Raw genomic sequence first — 18,985 nt, 5'->3', positions numbered from 1 at the left:
CTCCTTCAGAATTTCTTCCAAGTTGTCTAATAGTCGATCAATCTCTTCTCAGTTGTACTTACCGACGTTCATGTCCGGGCCGTATTCGTAATACGTCGGCGAACCCACGGCCGCGGCTAGGGCAAGTTCATCCTCGATATTATTTGGTCTGCAACTGGTTGTCTTCCAATGGGTCCTAAGACCGCTCGCGCTAATGTACTTCTTGTCGCAACCTTGACAGGTATAGGGCCTTTCGTTCGTGTGTAACCTCTTATGTAACTTGAGGTGAACGAACTGAGTAAACTTCGCGGGGCACAGGTCACAAGCATAGGGCTTTTGGCCGGAATGCAGTCTCAGGTGAGTCTTCAGATTTGAGGTCGAGCTGAACCTCTTCTTGCAGATTTCGCATTGATGTGGTTTTTCACCTATATCGTTGATACAGTATTAGTGTTCTCTCCCTCTCTCTCAAGTTTCATATCCTTTCAAATTATATGGAAAAATATAGTTAACTTACCTGTATGCACGAGATGATGTTTCTGTAGATGAGCTAGCTGAGTGAAACTCTTGGTGCAAACGTTACACTTGAATGGTCTCTCGCCGGAATGAGTCCTCAGGTGCACCTTGAGATTCGACAGTTGGCCGAACGTCTTGCAGCAGACGTTGCATTCGTAGTGCATTTTTCCGTCCTTCTTCTTTAATGGGTATGGTAACGACCTGTAGCCCCTGGATCCTTGGGAGTTCGGACTCAGCGAACCACTCTGCGAACAACCGTGGTCGTCCGGGGATAAAGAACTCGCGGGCGAGTATCGGTTCAATGACGAAGAGTTGGCATGAATGGTGAGACCAGGGTGATGACCCAGGTGAAGATTGTGCGTGCCAGCTATTAACGTTTGGTTACTGTCGATTTGCATGGTCGACGAGGTCGGCAATTGGTGACTGCTCGTGGCAGCCTCCAGCCTTCTTCCATCGGCTCTCTCGTAAACCACGTTTCCGCTAGGGGTTGGCGAATAGGCGGTGCAATTGATAGACAACGGCGCCACGTTGTGATGCAGCGAGCCATTCTGATGATAAATGCCGTAGGGATAGGACGAAGGCGATTGAATAGGTGAAATGGGCGAAACACTTTGATTGCTGTTCGCCGCGGAGGTCGGATACACCGGGCTGGATTCTATTTGACATCCGCCGGAACTGGAGTACAAGATCGTCGGGGTGGACGCACCCGTGGGATTCGTAGACGGTGACGGACTCTTGGTCTTTCTCTTAGGCGGGCAGCTACTGGATGTCGTCGAAGAGTGAAGGTTACTCGTGGATGTCAGTATCGTGCTGGACGACAGAACGTTCGCGCTGGAATGGTGATTGTTGGAATTGCTGGACGAATGGATGTTCCCTGGATGAGACTGTAGAACGTTGCTGGGTCCGGTACTGGAGTGTAGATTGCCTGTACTCGAGTGAAGGTTTCCCGTGCTGGAATGCAAGTTACTCGTCGGACTTTGCATCGGTAGCGTGCTGTTACCACTGGTAGTGGAATTGACGCACGTGTCCGCTTGCATAGGCAGATTCGAACTGGAATCGGGACTGCAAGGTAGAATGTTTCCGTAGCGATGAGACTTTTTGTAAGAGTACGCCATTTCCGTTGGACTGGATGGCGGTGGCGTGACCGAATCGGCATGCGTTTGATGGTGAATCTGATGGTGTTGCTGCGTTCCATTGTGATGATGGTTGTGGCTGTTGTTATTGTTATCGGTACTGCTACGAAGGAGGATATTTTCGAGGATAGAGCTACTCGGGCTGGTCAGATAGGCTGGTCTCCCGGAAACGGGCAAAGCACCCTTGACCTCGGACTCGTAAAAGGGCTTCGGGTTTTTCTCTGGAATTTCATCTTCGGTTACCGTCGTCAGGACGGCGTTCTTCTGAAGAATTATGGGTGACACCGGTTTCTGTAGTTCCGGGGTCACAGCTCTGCTCGGCAATTCTTGATCTTTGTCCTTTCCGTTAGCGTCTAGGTTCTTCGACGCCTGGAAGTTCCCGTAGGTCTTGGTGATCTTGATCTTAACCTTCCTGTACTCGTTCTTCGCAACTGCATTGTCTTGTTTGAGCACCTCGTTGTTGCATACCGACGTTTTCGCGTTCTTGCTGAAATCTAGCACGTAATTGTTCTCCGAGTCCGACTCGCTACTCTCTTCCGGGGGAGTGAGGATCTCGTCGTGATAACCATTGGAATGATAGCCTTCGTCCGATCTAACGGAACCGTCCGTTGGGGTCATTTGCGAGCGTCTCTCGTAAATCGATGAATCCTTTAACGGTGACACCACGTCCACCGTAGGTGGAATTTCCGTTGGTAACGTAGATTGTTGTACTTGTTGTCCTGTAACAACGAAACTTCCGTGTGAAACGTCGTCGGCCACGAAGCACTGCCGAAGCGACAAACGAAACGTGTGCTTACGTATTCTTTGAAGCATTAATTCACCCGTTAGTGGGTAATTGAGCCTTTCTGCGAACTCTCGACAATACCACACCAGAAGCTCTTGGTTCGGTAGTATTGGTTTGATTGTGTAAAAATAAATGTTCATCTGCAAAACAACCACGATCGAGATGAGTTACTGTACCAGAATGACTCTGTTAGAGTGCCTCGAGCTGATACGAACGCGTGGCGTTCCATCAATTCGGCTCACCTTATACTGGCATGCTATTAAATTCTGCGATTCGGACGAATAAGCCGGGTTTACGTAACGCATCCAATTTGATTTCTGGACGTCATAACCGTCGATGTAGTAGAACAGCTCGTTGTTTTTGTACACCTATCGAGAAAAATGTATGATTTAATCGTGACAATGAACACGGCCGATATATTCTATTGCGTAGAATGGTAGCTGCAAGAAATGTAAGATATCGCGAGAACTTTAGCTCGTGTTCAAGGTGCAGACTAAATCTTCGATGTTCGACGCAGTTAAGGCGCCGACCAACGAGGAAATATTGGCGATTTAATAGTAAGAATCGAGAGAGAACCAAGTTCTCTATCGTAACTCATCAATTCGTTACGAGGCATCAATGGCTTCGCGGGTTTCGCTTTAAGGCTCGCTAGATCGGCTGAAACCAGTTTCTGGTCTTTGCAGGCTTCCCTCTCTATCTTCTTCTTTCCCTTTTCGCCTCCTTCTTGTTTTTTTTTCTCATCATCCGAGAGACTAGCCGATGATGATAGTCGAAGCTCGCGAAATAACTGCTACGAGGATTTTGAATAGGCACTTAAATGATTCTTACCCTCCAGAAGTACTTCCGGTTCGCGTCGGCCGGCACCGAGTCCTTGGTGTACACTTGTCCCACGAGAGGACCGAACCGTGTTCCCTTGGGAATGTAACTTGTGCTCCACACTCCCAAAACCTGCGAATACGTACCATATTTTTTTATCGTCTGTCGACTCCGACTTATGCATCGTTTCGCTAGAATTCCTTTGTTTGCTTTGTCATATCAACGCGAGGAAAATTGATACGGCATTCGATACTTGAGATCTTTAATGTTCAGCGTTGACGCGAGGTTCGTAGAACGAGAATACCGAAGAACATGCACGTCAATTCGACGGGGAACGTACGTCACGTTAAACCGTTTTATCCGCGTGATATTTACGAACGTTTCGGTAGGCTGCTCTATTTTCGTGTGGAGAAATGTTATCCATACTTAGATCAGGTATATCTGGGTATCCTTCGTCTCTCCGATGCTTTTAAACTTTGATTTCATGGCTTATACTTTTTCCTCTTTTTTCGTACGTCGATTCTAATCAACCGAATAATACTTTGTACTGTTCGAACTTGAAACGCGTCGTGCAATGACCGAGACTGCTGGTCTCGATTCCTGTCACCGAGGAAAGTGTAACGATTTACTTGAGCTCTAGGTCATACTCGGTAAGTTAATTAGCTTCGTTACTCGGTCAAGTTTGATTCATCGCTGGTATCCCTTAAATCGCGACAATCGCCCGGTCCGACCAAATTGAAGGAAATCAAGTTCCCATAGGTTTTCGTAAGTCTGAGTTGCTTGAATGGTATCATTAGCGAGTCTAGGGAAATAACTAACGAGAAATTGCGATTATTCTCGCGACTCTCACCGAGGAGGTCTCGAGAAAGGATTCTTTGGCGGAGGAACGTACATCGTTGAGGGCCTGAGAAGGTTTGAGGACCAAATTTCTTGGCAGGGATGCCTCCGCACGATTGGTATCGCCTGGCGATGCCGCCACATCCGGTACCAAATATACGGCATGCTGCTCGAATTCCTCTTCTCTCAAGGTCGCGTGATCCCACTCGCTGGCCTCCATCCTTCACTGTACAGAAATTCAAAAAAGTAACGTTAAATTTCGATATTCGATTGAAATGTTAGATAACGGGCAAGGAAAGGAAGAAAAAAAATCCTAGTATTCGAGTAGTTTCGATCATAGTTCTTAATTTGATTTCGCTACACGCGTGTAACTTTGGTGCGCAGAAACGCAAAGACTCGATACGTGTTTCGATACCGTTATAGCCGAATCGTTTATTTAAAAACTTAGCACATAGCGATGCGCCGTTATCTACGAGCTTCTACAGCCAGGTTCGATCAGGTTTCGTGTTTGATTCGATGAATTATTTAATCACTCGATTCGTAGCATTTAATGATCGAATAACTCCGACTACACTTTTCAACTTTGATATTTCGATCTAAACCTTTCCCCGAGCATTGACCGGGAATGTGTGCGGAAGCGATTTTATAGTTCGAGCGTAGATCATCGCGGGTGAAAACGAAACGTGAAAATCGCGATATTATTAGAATTGACTTAGAAGTGTCTATGTATAATGACGACCGACAACGCAGAGGGTTATAAATAGTTGAGATTCCGGTAAATCGATACGATCAATAACTCCAGCCATTAACTTCGAAACGCTTGTAAAAGAAAAGCAACGCGTTCGTCCGCGTGTCGACGCTTGCAACCAACGAGAAATTTATTTTCACTCATTATCCGTTTCTCAATAAGAATCGGTGAATTTAATGATCGATCGTTTTTGGTTTACGAATGAAAAAAAAAAAAAAAAAAGAATTAGCCACGTGATAGACAAAAATCGTGCTTTTCCTTGTCCCTCAATCGGCGATGGTGCAACACTTTAACACCGCGAAAGTGAAACCCGTCCACGCATTGATCGACTGCAGGGGTGAGTGGGAGGGGGACGGGGCATAAACTCTGAAGTCCGCCCCTCCGACCTCTCACCCCCGCCCACCTAGCCATCGGGGGTTTTCGCTACTCGTTGAATTTCCATTTCCGTGGAAATAGCACGCTACCAACCCGTTCACTATTCGTTAACTTTCTGCGTAACTTTTTGATTTTCGTTCCTCGTCTCTCGATCCCCTTTGACGAAGAGGATTTGTCTTTGCTCCCAATTTTCGATGCTCTTTCGAATCGTATTTTCGTTAATCGACTGCTAAACGATATTTATTATTATATTAAAGTCGCCTTCCTTTTTCACCGTTTATCGCATGGCATTTTTCTAAGGATGAAACCTGTTCTTCAGAAATACCCTAACACATTTGTTGGATCTTTTTTATAAGTAACGACTGAACGTTGAAAATTTTCCGTTGATTGAAATTCGATCCCGCTTTTTGAACGATAAATCGTTCAGACATGGTTTAAAGCGTTTGAGACAAACGTTGCAATTTCCGGTGAACGATCACGTTCATAATGCATCATGTTAACACGTACTTCTATGAAACTGACTTAAAAAAGGAAACATAAAACAACAGTATACGTGCATCGACTCTGTTGAATTTTCAGGCATTTAAATATCTTATAACTTCCGATGGGGTACACCACTCGCCGTACGTGTTGTTTAAACGTTTCAAGTTTTTGTTCGTCGTACCATTAATTTATTGTTTTTGGTCGTCCGTTCTAAACAAAATCATGCCAGTTGATATCGTGCAGCGTTAACGTGCAGTACTCACGCCTTTTGGTGCATCGGTCGCGAGCTGCGAGTCGACGAAACGAATTTAATACCGCCTCGCGATGATTTCCTTCGCCGCTTTTTCGTCTATATTGTGCCGATGCGACTGATTAAGTCCCTCCGAGGGGATGATTTTCGAAAAGAATTGGCGGGTCCGGTTTTACGTGATCCTGTGATTTCTCAGGGAGATCGGCATCCCGACGACTCTTTGGACACTCGGGAGCCTCGGCTGGCCTCGCGTTGAGGGATGAAACACGTTGACTTTTCTCAACATTTATTTGAGAATGTCCCTCGGCAAGGCGAAATTTCGACGTCGATAAGGCCGATCGCTGCCGGCCTAGGCGGTTCTCTACCACCTATACGACGCTTATCGATTATCAGGACATCGAGAAAAGGAAATTTGGATCGGCGCTGTCGTTGCACCCGATTAATCAATCACTGACACTCTCTCTTCTGCTTGTTTATCAACAACAACTATCCTTTGGAGGATCTCGACGCGACACCACTGCCCTTCCGTTTCCTCCTTGATCTCTCCTTGCGTGTTTATTCGCGCGATCGTCGACGCTGTTTCCCGTCGAATACGAAGGAAAAATGAAACCGGAAAGCACCGTTTTCCTTTTCTCTTCTCGAAGGCACACGCGAACCACTTCCACGCACTTCACCTCTTTCTGTCTCACACCCTCTCCATCCCTCGTTACTTTTCCAGGTTGAACAACTACGAAGACGGATCGACGGCCCGAGAACTCGAAACCAACGAACGATTTTATCACGAGGGAAAAAATGACGCACTAACGATGATCGGGGATCTTTCTACCCTCTCTGTCAATGACAGAGTGGTCTCGCGGTTAAACGGCGAACGCGAGCGAGCACGCCGCGCTACGATGCCGATCGTTTGACAAACAAACCGGTGGTGTTGGAACGCGATCGATTGGTTTGGTTTTATATTTAACAAAAAGAAAAAATGTCGTCGGAAAAGGCAACACTCTTCCGCGATGACGGACGCGTTTCGCGTAATTTCGCGTTTCAACCCTTTTTCGAGGGTGGTTGGTCTCCGCCTTCGGGTCTCTTTGGATGGCACACGCAGAGCAGTGTGTGGAACTCGGGTAGACCTGACCTAGCCCAACGCGAGTCGGCTTGGCTCGTCCTCCCCCTGCGTCGGTATTGGTCGCTCGCTATCCCTCTCTCTCCATCCTTCTCCCTTTCTCTCTCTTTCTGGCGAACACGGACGCGGTGGTGTGTGCCAGCAAAGCTGCCAGACCAGAGCAGAGGTGGTGCATTTCTCTGCGCTGCGCTTTCGATCGACCCGTTGCCAGAGGTTCTCTCCCTCCCCCTCTTGCCCCGTTCTCTCTCTACTTCACCCTTCGCCGTTTCGTCCTCTTTCCCATCCTTCTCTCTCCGCTTCCCTTCCTCGCTCTCCTCCGCCCCGGTACCTCTCGTGCATTTCCCCCTTTCATCCTCGTCGCTCCGCTTCGCGTTTCTTCTTCTCTTCGTCGAGCGCGCTCTCGTTACCCCTTTCAACCCCTCCAGCTACTCCAGCGCGTGCAACCGTGTCCCCTTCCCTTTCTTCTTTCCTCTCACCGATGCCTCCCCTTTCCCTCTTTCTCTCCTCTACCTCCTATTTCTCTTTCTTCCGTCCTCGGATTTTCCATGCCGTCGGCTCTGTCTCTGTTCGTCGATGTCGACAGGGTGCATGCGCTGATCGCTTCTAAGTTTAATTCTTCGGTAACTTCTCGCGATCGTAAGACGTTTTACCATACCACGTAATGGAAAAAAATAAGGCGCGAGCCGCGCGTGCATCGCGCCAACCGAGGCCTATTCCGCGTTCATCGCCGCGCGTATTCTCGATACGAACGAGAGCACCGCTATCCACATTTCGATTCGGTTGAAAATTCGAATGGATTTCGTAAGGGAGCTTAGTTTTGGCGGAGGTGGTTTATGTAACGCGTAAAATCGATAAGGCGAGAGAGTTGGCGAATGATCTAAGAATACAGTAGCGTTCAACTTCTCTTGTGCGCAGTTCTACGCGAAAAATATTGGAGGGAACTCGTTCGAATGCGAGTCGATGTAACTTAAGGACACGCGAGGGAAAAATAGTTTGATGGAGTGGCGAAAATTTGAATTTAAACGAAGTCTATACACAAGACGATGAAATTGACCTCGTTCCGACAGGTTTCCAACTAAAATGCGACGAGCTAACAACATTCGCGATTTAAATTTTCATATTATCGTCCATGATACGGTGTATAAGCTGGAAACGATTATCGTCGTTATTATCGAAGGACAATTTTTTCTGGTCTGGTAAATTTACAAGCCAGACAGCCGTCTACAAAAATCCTGCGGTGTTTTTCTCCCGTCCTTGTTTACACCTCCTTTGAGTATGTGCTTTTTCTACGGTGCGTCCCTCTCACACGGTTTCTCCTCGTCCGTTGTCCTCAGGCAACCCCTTTACGGGGACGTGCATTTAACCCCAGCGCCACCCTTTACCTACACTCCCACCCTCCTTTTCCATTCACGGTTCGCTGCATAGACCGATCACGTTCGAGCCAGATGAATGTAAATCGGCCCAAATCGATCCAGACCAGTCTGGAATCTAAAGAGCTAACGATCTTCTCTCTTCGATCGCTTATTTTCACGTTGTTTCCTTCTTGTTCTATCGATGTCGATCTCTTTCTTTCGCAACACCAAGTACGTGGAATCCAACTGGCCCAGACCCTGGCCCAGAGTCACGGCCACTCGAGATCGGTAACCCCGTTCACTTTGGTTAAACGAGCGTCGCTCGTACATGGCTCGTTTTTTCGTCTGCGCGTCATCGTGAATATCTAGCTTGAAACTATCGGCACCTCGTAATAGACGAACATACACACGGGTCGTCGAACTTTCTCGGATTCTAATCCCGAAGACCGGTCTCGATTCCATCTACCGCGTTACGTGTACCAAATCTACCACGCACATAAAAGCCCGATTTTCATCGTGAGATAATACCGTCGTTGTCTCAGCCACGGTCGCTGCCATTCGCCATGAATATCTTTGCATATTCTCAAGGAAAACATACGTACGAGAAATAAATAAAAGACAGTGTTGCTTAAATGCGCAGCTAGGATTGTAACCATACAGACGGAAGACCGAATACGGTGTAATAAAGAGTATAGGGAGGAAAAAATAGTCTGTCCGAGGACAGACCACGAGTGGGTGTATGGAAATTTTCTACAACGTACTCAATGACCTGGGAAAAATATTTACTGCGCCGACGATGAGGCATTGCAGTGTATCGACTAGCAATAATTCACTTGGCACTGTTCCTGAAATTAATAGAATATCGTGCCAGCTGTGATTTATTCGTAATTCTGTGGAAATGCCTCTACCGGTGGAATTAAATTTATGGCAGTAATAGCGCTTTATCGGCCCTCGTGTGCATTGTCTCTGTTGCACCTGAATCCGTCTCGTCGCGATTCCATCTTCCTCTTCTTTTACAGGAATAAAATAATTCCGCTTTAATCCTACCATGCGTGCGAAATTTAACGGCAGGCTGCTTTTAACCCGGTCGCGCGTGCACTGCACCGACTACTTTCGGCGGAAATTTGAAAATAATTAAATTTGTTCGCTCCGTAAACACGCGGTGTCCCCGGGCCAGACAGACAAATGTTTCGATTATTCTCAGCGAAAGTTCAAAGCGATATTCACGATTGCGCTTTTATCAGAGAAAAGAACAATAGATCGTTATTTCGGTATCGGATCTTGAACGCGTATCCGATCGGGCTGACTTCTTTGTCATCGAGACTCGATCTCGGTGAAGTTTCACGACACGAGTCTGAGAGTGACTCGTGCCGGTATGTGGGCGAGGTCGTTGATCTCTCGGTGAATTCGTGCGACGAAATTTTGTCAGCGGAGCACGGCTTATTCGAAATTTCACTTTTCGAGGAGAATCGACGAGCTCGAGATCTACCTTGCGAATTTCCACGCGGCGCCCTCCTAGCGAAAGAAGTTTCCGCGTGAATCGCCGACGACTACTAACCCAGATACGTTCCCGGGTCGTCGATCTTTTCCCTCCTCGGAGGAACGGCTGTACCAGATATATTAATTTCCTTCGGTTCGACCGCTTCTTGCGAGAATCACCGTCAGATAAGATCGCACGATTTTGGAATAGCTCACCTTTTTTAGATGCTATGACGATACCGAGAAACAGTGTCATTCGCTTCGTTAGATCGTCGATTTAGACGTCGGTCATCCCGTTCATCCTTAGATATCTTCTGATTATCCAATTTTTCATCGATGTCGATCGAATCACAGAATTTCGCAGAAACAATTTCCATCCGATACTTCGATCTCGAATCGATCGATGTTTTCTGAACGTTGAATCGATATTGATCGGACGATATTCCCTGGATACCTTTATTATCGGTTAACGACATTAGATACCTTCGAGTTACGATCGAAAGGGAAATCAAAGGTTCTCGATCCTTTGTCCTCGTAAAATGAATGACGGAAGCGCAACGTGTTGTCTCGTGGCTGGCAAGTTTCTAATCAGACGCGTAATAGCGGCCGCGAATAGAAAACCGAATGTGAACCGGAAATGCCGTTTCCATGGAACCCATTCGAACTATTCCGTGGTGTAGCAGGATACTTTAACTCTCGTACAACACTCGTAACTGTTACTTTAGAGAATAACGGGCCATACGGGCGTATGCGTGTTTATCGCGGCGATTGCGTATACACACACGGCTTTCCGAGAATAACGGACAGAAATTCGCCTAGAATGAAATATTGTTGACTCACCGAAATGTTTCCGGGCTCTTTACAGATTTTACTTCTCTCTTTCGAGTAGCGTATACGAATAGTGCGAGGGAATTCCTGGAAGATTCGTCAATTTTTCCCGGAGAGTCTCTCGAAATTCTTTTACCGCGTAAAGTTGAACGTCGAAAGTTTTACCGATGGACGCCTGGACACCGATTATGGCGAAAATATCGCGTAACGAGGTAACTTCGATCGACTGACCAATTAACGGATAAGTTGAGGATTCCGAAGGTTTAGAAGCTTACAGGATCGTCGCATCAAATATTCATTCGGTGTTCTTGACGGTTAAGAAAGGTCTGGACATCTGTAAGAAGGTCGATGCTTTGCCGAGTCACCGCGGTGTCAATGACCCTTAAGGCTTTGAACCGGGACATGTTGCGTTTAAGCTTTTTGTAGAAAGTGCTGTTATTCCACTGATCTTGCAGAGAACTTTACTTCTTTACGCGCGATAAAAAGCATCTACTATTTTCCGCGTGTAGTTGTTGGCATCTCTAAAGAACTTCGCCTACCGTTCCGTTAGTCGATTTAAATTTCCACGACTATCCTGTGCTACCTTGTTTACAAATAATTCATTGTCCAGATATTTCGATAATTTTAAAAATCAATTTCGCTCGAGCAGCTGCAACATTTCTCGTTCGATTAGTTTCAAATTGCGAAACGAGAAACGATTTTAACGAGAAATAATTCCAATTATTTCTCGATAAAACCGAAGAACGCCTCTTCCTTTGGATCAGCGTTATCGACGGTCGATTCTTAGCGAAAATCAAAGTCCCGTTTCCGGCGCGTTTCTCGGACTAGTCGGCGGCGCGTCTTTAAAGGCCGACGTACTCTCGGCTGGTAGCAAAATGTAAACCGGAAAAGCAACGAGCAAGTGAATTAGCGAAGTGAGTTCGCGATTGCCTCCCCTTCTACGCCTGCTCGCTTCGTCCTTCTTTCTCCTCGTTCACCTGGCACCTTCCATTCTCTCTCGCCACGGATCTGAAAGAAGGTCTTTGCCGGTCATTGTCCCACTTGCAAGTCTACTTGGACTTGGACTTGGACCACGCTATAAGCATGGTGCGCTGAGTAACGAGGTTCCGATACCCCCATAGGGGACCCCCTTTTGCGCCTATATTCTATACGCAACACGTACGTGTACGTTCACAGACAGGGACGGACGGAGACAGTGTTCAAGCGGTGAACGAACTTTAACGCATCGTGTTCCTAGCCATGCGCGAAAATCTTCCTAAACGAGCGCGCTGCGTTTCCTTCTGTTTCTCAAGAATCGTAGTTTTCTTTGCACATCCAACTGCTACGATCCTTTCTCGTATGCGATTCTAAAACTGGTTGCAGCGTCCAACCGTGATTACATTTCGTATCGTAATATCGCTAATATTCGAGACGATGAGTCGCAATTTTTGTGCATCTGCATCAAGATGAATTAATTACACGCTATCGATGACGCCTGTCGTTCACAGTCTTGTCTCATGTTCCATCTAATTAATCGGCACGGGCAAAAACATATCGAATGATCGGCGATAAGTCGACGTGGCAAAATTAGTTCGTGACACACGAGTTACAATACTACGAGGCTTATGATCCGCCCCTGCATATCGCCACGTACTGGCATCGAAACCAAACCGCGTCACTCGCCTAACTGTACATAGGCTTGTGTATACCAAGGTACCGTACAGGTACGACTACCAAACGGTCGTAAAACCATGAATACGTGAAGACGTTTACACGTGGGCCACTATGCACGCGTCTATGCGTGTACAGGTGCGTAAAAGCACCGTTGTACAGCCGATGAAGGCGCGGTCAAAAGTAAAACCGAATTCGTTTTCGGTAGGACTTCGGTCAGTCGTGTTTCTCCTTATCTTCCGCGCTTTATCTCTCCTCCTTCACTTTTCCTTCCATCAACATTATCATCTGCTCGACGTTTCTATTTATCGTACGACGTACTATTCTGTATCTTCGTGACGATTTTCCCTTCGTTTTCAATAAAACGAATGAGATTTTCTTCGAGAGCTGTGCGAAAGCCGGGAAACTACCGAAGACGATTGAGCTTTCCACGATAATAGGATGAACGATCGATGATTTGGTTAATCGCATGCGTTAATGTCGCAAGGTCCGCGCACACGCGCCGTAAAAGGTAACGCCGGCATCCTCTGCTTCTTATGTAACCCAAAGGCGAGAGATGAATCGAGCTGTGCCAGGTCAGAGACATCGTTTCCTGGCTCTGTTCTCGAGTTCAGGACCTCGAACCGAAGGGAATTCGTTGAACCTTGAGAGTTCATCGTATCGAGTAGAGCCGAGCGTCACGTTGTGCCGATCTTCGTGATTAGTCGTGATCGAACTGGACGGCCCTGAATTCCAAGTATCTTTTCATCGATCTCGACAGGACAATGATAGTCGGAGTGGCGCGCCGGCTGGACTCGTTCTTCATCCTCGATGAAGTCACGAACGAACCGTGACCAATTTTGTCTTCGTCTGTCAGTCGAGGTATTACTATTATCTTTCGGGTACTTCTATGCTCAAACTCTCCAATTACGAGCGACGAAAAATTGATTTCGTTTGGTGGAATCGCGAAGAGAAGTTCTTCCGCTAACCGAACCGTCCTATATGGTCGAATGGCGTCGAAGCGTATTGCGTTGGAAGAGTATCGTATCGTTCCGCAAAAGTACAAGTGGAAACGTACAATGTCTGGTCGGCCGTGATAGAAGCAACGTGGCGCGCGAAGGTAGAACGCCGCTCTCGAGTAGTTGTGATCGACGTCAGGCCGTACGTGGCCAGCCGCTTTCAATGGGGACACGTGATCGGCAGACTACGGCAGTGGTGGAGGTCGACCGGCTGGTTCGCCGGTGTGTCCTCTCTTTCTGTTCTTTCTGTTCTCGGCCGAGGACCTCCTCTACGTACGCCGGTACGCCGTGGAGTCACGGACGACCGCTATATCATTTTCGCTACCGGCCTGCGCGCCTCGGTTCACCGTTCTCGTCGGTTGTTGAACCCGACTCTCTTTGCGCGCTGCATAACCCATTTTGTAATAGCACACTTCGAACAGGCACACCGGTATCGTTCTCGAAAATCGACGATCGACGCGTCGATACTTCGCATTTCTAGCCATTCGCTTCGATATGTTTTCGATACGTAGACAAGAGTCTTCTCTGGAGAAAAATGTGGAAAATTTGACGATACGCGAGAAAGAAGAAAACTCGTCAGAAAAATTTAGCAGAACTTTGATATTAGTTTCTTTTCTTAACGAAACTGTTCGATAGTTTGGCATAGTCAGCGAATCCTTGGAGAATTGTTAGAGCGGAGAATGAAATCGTCGAGATTTTTACGAGCACGAGTGAAATGAATTTGTACTAGGTCGCAGGTTTCTATTCTCGTCGGTTATTGAACTTGACTCTCTTCACGCGCTGCATAACCCATTTTGTAATAGCACACTTCGAGCTGTCGGCTCGACCGTCTCAAAGACAATTTACGCTTGGTTTCCATTCTTTCGCATCGAAAGAACTCGATGAACCGCCGGATACCTGTCGAAACGAATATTTGTCTCTAAACGAAACAGAACATTCTCTCGAAATCATGGCGTCTCCGCGTGTTCGATTCCCTTTTGCCGTGTGCCCGATTTTCACCGAATGAAAGGCGGATTTTCATTTTCCTGCACGGTCGATGAACTTGGCACTCGCCGCGCGGCATAACCCATTTTGTAAGACCGCAAATCGCACCGGGACCCGCACATCCTATTACAAAATGGACTACGTAACGGTGTCCTTGCTGGAAACTATCATTCTTTGCCCGCATTCTAATTTCTAGATGATTCGCTCGGGCTAAAAGTCGGATTCATAAAACGAACGTATATAAAAGGGGGCTAGAGGAGAAAAGTGAGCGCTCGAAGAAACGTTCGTTCTCATCCATGATCCGTGTTGCTACGGCAAAAAGCAAACGAATGGGCAATCAGCTTGCGCATTGCAAACCAAGGAAGAACGCTTATACCGTTTCGAAAATTTCCCTCCGCATTCCTGCCATTTCTGCCTCTCGTTTGTCCATGTAACCCATTTCGTGGAAACAGCCACGGTGGAGGGACATTTGCGCTTTGATAAAATTAATTCTTCTTGTTCGGCATACGTGGTCTGAGTGCTCGTTTTGCCGCTTTATCGCCTGCATTGATCAGCCCAGAACACGAAGAATCGAACGAAAACTCGGATGGACCTTTGCACGCGCCGCGTTCAATGATAAAAAGTGAAAATGAAGGGTGGTGATCCCTCTGGTAATCGTTGACAATTTATGCCAAAATGTTATGAAATAAGTTTCGTTAAAAGGGAAATACGCAGGATTATCAGCATCGGGATTTGCGAGACGATCCTGATAAGCGGGTGGCACGTCACCAAGTACGGACCTGCGGTACACCGTTGGAGGAATTGTCGTAGCCAGATAAGAGCGTCGGTTATTCGGGTATTGTGCTCGACTGCGTGGTGTAAGGCAGGTCAGGTACTCCTATATCTCGTTCGAGCTACTCTTCAAGGATCAACGGAAACATCGCGTTCTAGTGAAACGTACGAAAGATATAAGCAACGTTAACGTTGATCAGAGAGTACGTTCGTTTAATATTTTCAAATTTTGACCAAATCGTCGGCATGGCAACGTTAAGAATGACACGTAAAAACTACAGAAGAGAGAAGATATGTATAATCACCGGAAGCTGTAGTAGCAGCCTGTAACACGAGAGAAATTGATATTTTGCTACGCACCGCGAGAATTCTAGCCGAGCTCGTTCGACGAAACACGTAACACGCATTTGCGCTTCCGGTCGATACCTCCGGCCGATAAAACGTTCCCTCGTAATCGTTGTGAAAGAGATTAAATAACGGAGTTTGTCCGTTTCCGCATTGAATAGCACGAACTTCAATGTCAATGTCAGTCGCCCTTTCACCTTATATAACCAACGAGTGCGCTCACCCGCTCGTCCGCTCGCTCGCTCTTGCCTGCTGCATATTACCGGTTTAATGCGTTTCGAGTGGCCCGAATGAAACGAAATAATTTCCATTCGTACGTTCATTCAAGGAGCAAAGTTAATTAAGATGGAATTATCAACATCGTTCGGTAAAGTTTCTCCGAGTTTCTTTTCGAGGGGAAAATAAAAAGAAAATAACAGAATCCAACGGGAGGCGAACGTCAAAGGAAACGAGAAGCATTGTAACAAGGCTGAAAATCGTTCTGATGAATCGTCCACGGTATCAAGAAGAAATTAGAAGTTAACCGCATGGTCGTTTTGAATTGCAAATTGGCATACTTGCTCCGCGGCGATCGTTACTTCGCTGCTTATTCAAAGTCGTTCGCGGGTACTTGAGAAAATGGAAATTTTACGTGGTATCTTTTCTAGGTAAGTGTACCTCCTCTAGTAGCTTGACGATAGTAAAGCGCGTTTATTACCGGCGAGAGAGTCAAGGATAGCTCAGCCTTCGACACTAAATTTAGCCTGCATACGTAATTACCATCTGGAGGTGACACCCGGAAAATGATATAAAATCGTGTCAGAATCGCGTTAAACTTGTTCGCGATCGAACTCTGTTCGTACATCTTCCTATCGAACAACTTCCTGTTTTACGCTCTTTCCAGATAGCCCATCAGCTGCCGCGTTCAGACCACGCAACCGATTTGTCTTTTTCCTTTTTCGATGTAAACTATAATCTTCATCGTGCTCGACTCGAACAATTTAAATTCAATTGGAAGAACGATAAAGCCTGGTGAAGTAACAAAAATTTATCTCAAATACCAAATCGTATTTTAGATGAAAACTTTTGAAATCGAGTATCTAAATTTAACTCGATCAATTGATAATCGATCAACGACCTAAACCGAGTTGAACCCAACGGTGTTTTAAAATTCTATAGCGTCTAAACGACTCTTGGCCGATATCGTGCGCGTGTGATATAAAAATTTGAGTGTGCGAAAAGAAATAAATAGAAAAGTAGTCGGAACGGAAGTGACTCTGCTTAGGAAAAGTGTGTTTTGATCGTACTCGAGAGTAGCTCGGGGCTGTCGACAGGTAGAGCAAGGCTATAGCGAAGCAAAGCGAAGCGAAGGGAGGGAATCTCACGGCTGATGGCTGGCCGTGACTTTACTCAACTCAGCCGGCACTCGGGCCGGCGCAACGCGTCAATGTAGAACGGTCATTGACTCCTGGTGCTCGGCTCGCGAGCCTCCTATATACGTGCAAGCTCGAACCTTCCTCCTTCTCTTTAACCAGTCGCGCTTCTGCGCGATGTGAACACCCGGTACGTAGCTTTACGTGGCTCACCGTTCCTCGTGATACTTCGGCCTTCTTCACTACTCGATCATCGAACCGACTCATTTTTGTTACCTTTATTTACCATCCAATTGTGATCATTCGATCGATCGAACTTCATGCGCTCCGTTGAATGTTCTGCTATGCTTCCTATCGCTCGTTCTTGCTAATCACAACGTGTTTTAATTGATTTTTCTTTATCTTTGATTTTCCAAAATTTTTCAGCCTTTGCGTCTTTCGCTGTTTCTTGCATTTTTATCGGAACCAATTTAACGTGTATTTCGCGATATAGTAGTAGTAGCAGTAGCAGTAGTAGTAGCAGTAGTAGTAGCAGTAGCAGTAGCAGTAGTGGTAGTAGTAATAGTAGTAGTAGTAGTAGTAGTAGTAGTAGTAGTAGTAGTAGTAGTAGTAGTAGTAGTAGTAGTAGTAGTAGTAGTAGTAGTAGTAGTAGTAGTAGTAGTTGTAGTAGTGGTAGTGGTAGTGGTAGTGGTAGTGGTGGTAGTAGTAGTAGTAGTAGTAGTAGTAGTAGTAGTAGTAATAGTAATAGTAATAGTAGTAGTAGTAGTAGTAATAGTAGTAGTAGTAGCAGCAGCAGCAGTAGTAGTAGTAGTAGTAGTTGTTTTTTCGATAATACAGGATCGATGTAGGGCGGTTATTGGCTTTTTGCGCTAGACTCACTCGAGACCCCCTGCTCGTGTACACACGCCATTCACATTTACGCTCGACGTTGACTGGAAACGAGTCACCCGGTATATGATACGTGCCTCTGCAGGATCCGTGATACTTTAGGCTTTTTCGGTGCACCGAGCACGGCCAGAAAGTTACGATAATTTTTCTCTTTCTCTCCCTCGATATCTCGTTGCTCCGGGACAATCTTCCTTCGAACGATAAAACGTTTCAGAATGAATACGTACTTCGGTGTACGCAGGATGTGAAGTACCACGGTTCGTGCTAATGGTGTTTCCCTCGGAATACGAATGTGTTTATTTTTTCCCGGTTGACCTTGGAATCCGGCGGCAACGAAGGAATTTTACGATATTTTTATGGAAGATTTACGCGCCGCTGCCACCGCGAACTTTATCGCGGTAAATTCTTGCGAAGAACAGGGTAAGTGAGAATGAGGAAGTGAGTATAATGGCCTTTATAGCGGGGCGCATTCACGCAGACTCGCGCACCTCGCTTTTAACCGGTCCTACGCACCTTCTCGATAATAATAACCGCAACAGCGATAAAAATAATGACTTTGATAATCGCGATAAATTCGCTGTTTGATAACGACACGAGGTCGATTAATTGCGATGATGGGGCGTGAAATTTAAGGAATCGGAAGTGCACGTTAAATTATCGTTCCAGAATCGGCGTAAGAAATATCTCTAAGTACATTTTGGAGTAAAAATACAAATTGTGAAAGACGATGATACCGCAGTCATTTTTGCTTAAATGTTTCTATGGACTTCTTGTAATTTAATAGACGATCTTGTCAGGATCGCAAGGAAAACGGCGGAAAGATCACTTGAAAAGATTTTAGGAGAGGATCGAGGGGCGTGTAGACAAATGTGCGAATGCGCGATAATTAATAACAGAAACGTGAAATCCGTGGAACGGGACACCGTGTATATACCGGACGGTCATCGTTACGGTAGCGCGTAATACTTTACGGTTCGGCGTATGTATTATCGTGGAATCGCAGGACAAGCACAATTTTTGCATGGAAAATGGCGCTACGGTACTTTCAGCCTCGCCGCTCGCCCGCGGCGAACGAATCTAGGCTAGGCCTACGAACGACACGGTCATCGACCACCCTTGATTTTTTTTTTTAAAGACGGAGAAAGCGACACTGCTTCTGCCTTGTACTAATTAGATTATGACAAGATCGAAGTATCTTAAAAAAGAACGTTATAATATTAATCTGATCTTTAGATTCAGTTACATTATTTCGCTATTTTATATCTAAATTCAAATTTTTTAATTTGGATCTTTGAATTTGTATCTT

At 46.2% G+C, this 18,985-nt stretch overlaps 2 protein-coding genes across 15 annotated transcripts in view; one reads left to right on the top strand and one right to left on the bottom strand.

The window, feature by feature from the left end:
- Positions 1-18,985, top strand: part of LOC122571509 (protein FAM76A) — a 48,670-nt gene that overhangs the window by 8,548 nt on the left and 21,137 nt on the right. The window lies entirely within an intron of this gene.
- Positions 1-18,985, bottom strand: part of LOC122571505 (PR domain zinc finger protein 1-like) — a 41,370-nt gene that overhangs the window by 5,002 nt on the left and 17,383 nt on the right. For 3 of the 7 annotated variants that reach the window (XM_043735338.1, XM_043735336.1, XM_043735335.1), the window contains exons 2-7: positions 4,076-4,288; positions 3,238-3,357; positions 2,652-2,777; positions 2,423-2,549; positions 494-2,344; positions 63-404 (exon numbers count right to left, since the gene is read on the bottom strand). In XM_043735338.1, the coding sequence (XP_043591273.1) occupies positions 63-404; positions 494-2,344; positions 2,423-2,549; positions 2,652-2,777; positions 3,238-3,357; positions 4,076-4,282 (2,773 nt within the window). In that variant the 5' untranslated portion in view covers positions 4,283-4,288. Of the gene's footprint in view, positions 1-62; positions 405-493; positions 2,345-2,422; positions 2,550-2,651; positions 2,778-3,237; positions 3,358-4,075; positions 4,289-4,477; positions 5,025-5,931; positions 7,064-18,985 lie in introns of those variants that run through there. The other 4 variants (XM_043735339.1, XM_043735334.1, XM_043735340.1 and 1 more) reach the window with 4 other exon arrangements.

Source organism: Bombus pyrosoma, linkage group LG10 (genome assembly GCF_014825855.1).
Source record: "Bombus pyrosoma isolate SC7728 linkage group LG10, ASM1482585v1, whole genome shotgun sequence".
NCBI lineage: Eukaryota > Metazoa > Arthropoda > Insecta > Hymenoptera > Apidae > Bombus > Bombus pyrosoma.
Note: the sequence above shows the minus strand (reverse complement) of the source record. Positions and strands in the feature narration are given on the sequence as shown.